Raw genomic sequence first — 7,947 nt, forward strand, 5'->3', positions numbered from 1 at the left:
TTCCACCTGTTTAATGCCCTGCACTATAAATGGATTAGACCTTCTTCGGAACCCAAACTTGGTTGGGCCCGGCATACTTGTAGAATTGACCTTTGTCAGGCAAAACAACATTTTTAATTTTAATGGTCTCAATTTCTCAATGACTGAACATTTGACCTTGTAAACAGCCTTAACAAATTTCTGTTTAGGCTTAGGCACAAATTTCTCTTTTCTAGCCTTAGAAGGACTAGCAGTCTTAGACCTATCATGCTTCTTATTATTCACATGGCCAAGTACCTTTAAATCACACAAGAACTGCTCAAAAAATTCTATTCATGGAAACTCTCGAATGTCGATAGGGCGGAGAATCAGTGGGAAGATTTCCTCGCCAAGTTAGCCTCATCTAATTTACAAATCAATCTTGACCCAATATATGTTGACACCCTGACAGCCCCAGCCATCGATATACCAGCAGTCAACCACATTCAGAACAATCCTGACTGGCGAAAACCCTTGCTCGAATATATCCTTGAAAATAAACTCCCCACAGAGAAAAATGAAGTCCGTTCGGTTATGTTCAAAGCACGAAACTACTACACGATAGGCTCGGTATTGTACCGACGCTCCTTAACTGAACCCTTGCTCCGATGTCTAAGCCCCGAGGAAGCCGACCAGGCGATTCTCGAGGTTCATACAGGAATATATGGAGAACATCTCGGAGGAAAGGCGGAAAGAACTTAGCTCTTAAAATCATTAGACAGGGACTGTACTGGCCCACACTCAGGAAATATTATGAAGATTACGTTTGAAAATGCCAGGAATGTCAACTACATGGAAGCGTAAGTCACCGACCCACGACCAAGCTCAACTCGATTCTCGCCCCATGCCCCTTCTTTCAATGGAGGATAGATATCGTAGGGCCCTTCCCAAAGTATAAGAATCAATGCCAATATATTGTGGTCGCAGTCGATTATGTGACAAAATGGGTCGAGGCAAAACCCCTTTCCAAGATCAGAGAGAAAGAAATGATTGAGTTCTTTATGGAATATGTGGTATTTTGATTTGGAATCCAAAGGATTTTAGTCTCAGACAATGGAACATAATTTGTGGGGGCACAGTTTGAGAATGCTCTAAACGATTTAAAAATCCAGCATATTAAGTCCTCGGTTGCGTATCCACATGCCAATGGCCTCGCAGAAGTGACGAATAGAACCATCCTGCAAGGATTGAAGAAAAGAATTGAAGAAGTTCCCCGCTGCTGGGTTGACGAGCTCCCAAACATGTTGTGGTCCTATAGGACAACTCCCCGAAGCGCAACCGGCGAAACTCCTTTCCGCCTCGCATATGGTGTCGATGTCATCTTGCCTGTCGAGATAAGCTTAATTTCCCCAAGGGTAGAAGTCTTCGATCCTTCCCTCGCGCTCGAGGGATTGCATTTTCATAACGACTTGCTTGAAGAAACGAGAGAGGAATCTAGGCTCCACATGATCGGACAACAGGAAAAGACTACAAAATACTTCAACAAAAAAGTCAAAAACAAGCGCTTCGAGGTTGGAGACTTCGTCCTTCGAGACTCTGCGGCATCACAGCCTACCATTTCAGGAAAGTTTAAGCCAACATGGGAAGGCCCTTATCAAGTGTTGAAAGTGGTCAGCGCATGAACCTACGAGCTCTCACATCTCGATGGCCACCAATCAAGAACGCCTGGAATGTCATTCACCTCAAGAAATTTTATCAATGATTAGCTTTTGTGTTTAATGTTTAAAACTTAAGGCTACAACTGCCATACCAAAAACCAACCCTCGATGCAATGAGGGTCGTTATGAGATCCCCATCGAGGGACATTTAATTTATGATAATGAAAGTCTCTAAGTTATTTTGAGAAACATCAAGTGTAGTTATCTCTCTATTCTATCTTTAATAAATTCGACCACGTGAAAAACTCAGTATTATAACAACTACCAAGTGAAACAAATATTCTTGACGACTGCGAATTGAGTGCAATTTAACTATCACAACACAGGTTTTTCAAACTAACATTTATGTAAAACCTACACTTATCTATGAAAGAAAAGATAACATTCCCTGAAAACGGAAAAATAGCACAATTTGTTTAAACAAGGGTACCATGACACTATATTTCTGGAAAGCGAGCTTTTTAACTACATGACAAATTATAACATAACATAAACAGCTTAAAGTTAATGCAAGTCAAACAAACATTTGTAAGTGTCCGAGACAGAAGGATATCCTTGAGCACAACACACGGAGTGCCATCGATCAGAACATAAAAAATTAGATCACGATTAACAAGGAACATCATAAGTTCAAAAATCAATAACAGAGAAACCCAAATTCACGAAATCATGGAGACCACAAGCCCAAAGTCAGCAAATAGAACTTAAAATGTTACATCAATAACGGGGCATACCCCGCCTTCACGGATTTTCCGTCAGATCACTGGGCTGAGAGGCCGCGAGGTCATGAATATAGTCCTCAAAAGTATGCCCCGTGACATCGAACCCCACTCCTTGCATGCGCGTAACACAACGCCCGTGGCCATCTCTGAGAGCGTTCGCGATGTCCTCAACCCCTTTCTGAGCCTCTGCCTTTAAAACGGTATTCTCATAAACAATCAGCTTATACGATGAATTCATTCCATCAACTTGGCGCTCCAAACCCTCAGATTTGCCTCTCAGACTGTCGCGCTCCTTCTCAGCATCATGAAGTTTCCGCTCGAGTTTCGACACCTTCGTACTCATTATTGGCCCATAACATCCATCTCACTTACCTTCTTTGGCAATGCAGTATTCGCATTAGCCAAATCCACCGACCTTTTTTCTAAATCTGAATAATTCGCCCCAAGTTTCTTCTTCTCTGCCTTGAGGGCAGCCACCTCAGCCCCCAATTTTGCTCGAGCCTCGTCGGTTCCATCAGCCCGGAATTCTTCCACAATATGCATGAAATCCGCGAAAAACTATCACAATTTTAAAAATATAACAATAAAAATGAGCAGATAGATACAGAACAACAAAACTCAACAAGACAATACACCGAGGTAAAAATTCACATACCCTCCCAGCTCGACTCTTGCATCGATCCGCTAGATCTTCCCGATGTCGACCATCGAAGGCAACCACATCTTGGGGAAGGTGAAAAAGATTAAAAACCCTTAACGGCATAGTAGTCCCGCCCGTCCAACGCTCACTGGGTTGAATCTCGACCCTCACAGCCTCCTTCTTAGATCGAGGCTTGACAGTATGAGCCCTTGTCTCCCTGTTTCCAACCAAGGTGATGGTTTTGTTCACTCCACCGCCCGGCGCGGTCGCCTCCACAAATTCACCGTCTCCTAAATTAACATCATCCACCTCCCGACGACCCCTCTTGTGAGGATTCAGGTCAGCCGGCTCCACATCCGACACAGTTCTCCCAGGATCTTCCACAACTTTATTTCCTTGATCATCCAATAATTCGATCAATACAGAATGTCCAGCTCTCGACGGGTCGGGGTGGGCTCCGTCGGCACCCTTCCTTGATGCTCGCTGAACAAGCAACAACATAGCTTTGTCCATCTCCTCTTTAACCCCGCTGTTCAAAATCTTTTTCAAGTAGGCTCCATCCACTAATGCAAAACAAAAGAAAAGAAAAGCTCAGCGCGAGTAATATCGACACAAGAAACAACAGCTAAAAAGAGAAGAAAAGAAGAGAGAGGGAGGAGAGAAGAAAGTAATACAACAATAAATAAGAGATAACAGGAAAAAATTAGTCATTGGAAATCCCCCCTTACAATCATGCATTTCCAAAAAATCAGGTTCCTTTAACTGAAGATGAGTATACATCGACGTCAATCCATGAAACCCATTCAAATATCTCGCATCACACTTCTCGAGATTATTCAAGTAATCGATAGTAAGCTGATTTACTTTCCCACATTGTTTCAAAAATTCTAAATCTGGTCCCCCAAAATACAACCACTTAGAGTGGTACCCCAAGTTAGAGGACCTAACACTGACGATCTTAATCCTTTTGTAAGGACAGTCGAAATAAACCTGTCCATCGTGATACCTAACAACATAGATTGAGAAGAAAAGTTTAAAAGAGGGAACCAGGTTTCTATCAGAATAGAGAGCGACGAACCCGCTAAGTTGCGCAAGGGAATTGGGCGTCAATTGACTAACCCCACAACCAATAGCGTCGAACATCGCCAAGAAAAACGGATGCATAGGCAACCGAAGCCCGAAGTGAAAAAGTATTATCGATATCCCGTATATCCCATATTCCGACATCATCCACACCCTCTCATCAGCCGTCAGCACTCGATAACGGTAATCATTCGACAAATCCAAGTATGATTTCAACTTACTCAATGGAGGGTCCTTGGTAATATAATAACTTAAATAATTCAGGCTTGTCTTACCCCCAAACTCTTCCATACCCATACGAAGACTATCCTCAACAACTCGTCGCCTCTTTTCTAACGTTCGAGGGCTCAGGGGAGGCGAGGGAAGTGGTTCCGTAGGAATACCCCTCAAGAACTCATCTTCGTTCATAAAGTCAAAAGACCCACACTGCTCTAAGTCGGGAATCTCCAAATTATTCAGATTCAAGAAGGATTCTTGATCACCTTCCTCGGGGGGCCATTTATCAGGATGTCGATCAGAAATAGTACGAATAGAATATGAACTAGATTGATCCATGGATAAATGAAAGGGAAATCGAAGTAGCTAATCAAGAATAAAACGTAAAAACAGAAAGTAATACAGTTAAGTAAGAAGAGGAACTTACAGGTAGTGGCTACAGGAACCGAATTTTAGAAACTTAGTAGAGCTCCTCCGGGCAGGCGCGACAGTTTTGATAAAGAGGGAGGAAACCGAACAGACAAATCTCCAATCAATAACTCCCAGAAAATAAACAGCAAAACAAGCCAAAAAGATTTTTTTCAAAGTACTTATACACTTCAAAAAAAAAATGGACAACGCACACAAACATTCACTCTTATTTTCTTTGTCTTCGTCTTCATTTTCTCGCTTTTTACTAACACTTATATTTTATGTGTGTTTATTTTGCTCATGTTCCCAATTCCCAGGTCTCGAAACAAATAAAGCGCAAATCTAAAAGATAGTTGCTTAAACTAGGAGGGGGACAAATATTGGACCAAGACAAGATGACCCAAAAGGAGTCATAGTTAGGATAATTATAGAACATAATGTAAAGCCCAAGAAGGCCCATTTTATAAGATAAAGCCCATTTGAGACTTGGTATAAATAGAAGACAATAACCTCATTTGAAGAGGTTGGCAAATTAAGTAAAGAAAACACCTCCTCAAAGTTAGTCTTAGTTATTAAAAATATTAAGGCATATCACCCTTATTTACAAACTCCAAAGAGCTAAGTACTTGCTACTACCTACTCGACGTTAATACTATAATTTTTATAATCTCTTGTAGGCAAGGCACTCGTTAATAAATTCTAAGTTTAATGTTTATTCAGTATTATTTTTCTAATGGTAAACATTATGAAGACCTACCGAAACACGTACCTCTCCTGTCCAGGTTGACACTATGCTTAACTTTATCGAGTTTAAATAAAATCTCCAATATTTTATATCGGTAAGTAACCTGGTTCATAAGATTATTAAATGTGCACATTAGCCTTTTATAAGTTTCGATTTGGAGAATGATTAATTAAGAAATGATTGATTTGTTTATAATTTTGATTTGTTATACATGCAATCAGACACGCATATGGGTTCATGCATTACAGATCTATTAAAAATTTACACTTGAACTTACATGAATTTACTGATTAAACTTGACATAGTTACATGTGGTGGTTGCTTAATCTGATAATTTTTTTGACAAGTTCTTTTTACACGAGTACTTACCCAGTGCGCACCTGAATGGTAACGGCTACGGGTTACCTATGATAAAAAAAATAAAAAAAATAATGCATAGTTTAAACTAATACACCAATTTAGTAATAATTGAGTAAATTGTCGCAAGTATTGTTGATATTTTGCACAAATGTTTTAATAATTGGATCAGACTTTATATATTAGATAAGTTTGATCTAAGATGAGTTGGTTTTGTCAAAGGAATTTTAATTTGTAAACCTCAAATATAAATTTAACTTGTAAATGAATACTTATTTATTTTATCTGCAAAAATCAGTGTTGTAAAAATTGTTAATCGGACCTAATTGGTTGAGGTACTGATTAGCGTTTAATCGATAATTCGGGATTAATCAGAAAGATTAATGGGAACAAAAATCGGATAATTAAATATTAATTTATATATATTATAATATAAAATATACTAGATTACTGTCCTTGGCCAAGTATGGTCCTTGGGCTTCATTGATCTGGCCCAATTCATTCTTTAATCTAACAGATGCAGGCCCTCAACAATACTAATTATTAAAACATCTCCTCTCCATCTTTCTCCGTCACTCTTTCGTGGTCCGCCGCCTTCATCCTGTTCCACAATTTTCAAGAATTTATCTAATTATTCATCATTTTTTTCTATAAAACCAAATAAATCCATCTATTCTGCTTTACCCATAATAAAATATTTTTAAAAAATATTCAATATATATATACGATATATGTATAAGTAGCTTTGATTTGATAGATTTTTTTTTATCGTAGGTAACCCGCAGCCGCTACCCTTCGGGTGCGCACTGGGTAAACCTACGGGCTCACGCAATAGCCTGCAAACCATGTGAACCAAGGTAAACCGTATTTAAGCGACAGGCTCTGGCTCATGAGGCATAATCATAAATTCTCCTCCCGTGGGATTCGAACCTGTGACCAAGAGGATAGTTTTCCTCTCTTTAACAAACTGAGCCAACCCTTGCGAGCTTTGATTTGATAGATTGATGAGAAACCTCCAAGGATTTGACCCGATTTTGACTGGTCTTAGACAAAAATGTTTTTCCGGCCGTTTTTTAAGATTTTGATCGGTAACCCGCCGATCAATGATTAAATGGCCGATTAATCGTTGAAATCGGCGATTTTTACAACCCTGGTATAAATATTCAAATCTAATATTTCGTTCGGGTAAACTAGATCACAAAAGCCATAATATAGTACAAATTTTAGTCGTTTTTCACATAAAAACCTAGAAGAAAAAAATTATTATTTAAAAACCAAAAAAAATATACATATATATATATATGTCAGTACTATACCTTCCTCTCCTCCACTTAAAAATTACATAAAAAATCCAATAAAAAATCCATAACTAGCTTTAGGTTCACAAATTTTCCACTAAATCCTAAAAATATTTTTTTTAAGAGTTTATATATACATATATTTGGTATATATGTACGATATTTTGTTATTTATTTCATATATATATTATATACGATATATTGTTATTTATTTCATATATATGATAAAATAGAAATGTATATATATGATATTTTGTTATTTATCATATGTTTAAGATTGTGTCAATATAATTGCATGGATGGGAAAAGAATTCGAAAGTCTAACCAATCCCCTCTTATTCATATTCCCGTCTCTATTTTATTAAGACACAAGGATATCTTTTTATATTATATCATATGTTTTTAACATTGTGCCTATGTATTTGCATGGAAGGTAACTAGGTTTACGATCATGAAAAGTTATAAGCTAATTTAACTCCTTTTGTTTTTTAATATAAAAAACTGAATTGATTAGTAGTCGGTACCACATCAAGCAAATGGAAATCTGGTTTGTGTATTTAATGAGCGTTACTATAATACCTAATTTGGGGAGTGTGGGATAGAAGAAACCTATAATATGAGAGTTATGATGCTAATCCGCCTCATGTGTCCACCTTGTACTACACTCCCCCACCCCTTTTTTTTAGTTCGACTTCAAATTTTTTCCCACACACACGTGCCTCGACCGATGCTTATGCTTACTTCATGAATTTTATTTAAAGTTCCCAAAATTTATTCTGCAAAGCAACCTGTTTCACAA

The 7,947-nt window shown here is 38.3% G+C and overlaps 1 protein-coding gene across 1 annotated transcript; it reads left to right on the top strand.

Annotated features, from left to right (window-relative positions):
• Positions 1 to 790: 790 nt before the first annotated feature.
• On the top strand, positions 791 to 1,640 carry LOC141660355 (uncharacterized). The gene is made up of 2 exons (XM_074467335.1): positions 791 to 910; positions 1,098 to 1,640. Exons 1-2 carry the CDS (start codon positions 791 to 793, stop codon positions 1,638 to 1,640), a joined length of 663 nt encoding a protein of 220 aa, XP_074323436.1.
• Positions 1,641 to 7,947: the final 6,307 nt, after the last annotated feature.

The sequence above is a fragment of the Apium graveolens genome, chromosome 5 (genome assembly GCF_009905375.1).
Source record: "Apium graveolens cultivar Ventura chromosome 5, ASM990537v1, whole genome shotgun sequence".
Taxonomy (NCBI): Eukaryota; Viridiplantae; Streptophyta; class Magnoliopsida; order Apiales; family Apiaceae; genus Apium; species Apium graveolens.

Coding starts and splice junctions, on each gene's coding strand:
- LOC141660355 (XM_074467335.1), top strand. CDS start 791: ATGCCAGGAATGTCAACTACATGGAAGCGTAAGTCACCGACCCACGAC. Junction 911..1,097: donor ATCGTAGGGCCCTTCCCAAA/GTATAAGAATCA, acceptor GTGGGGGCACAG/TTTGAGAATGCTCTAAACGA.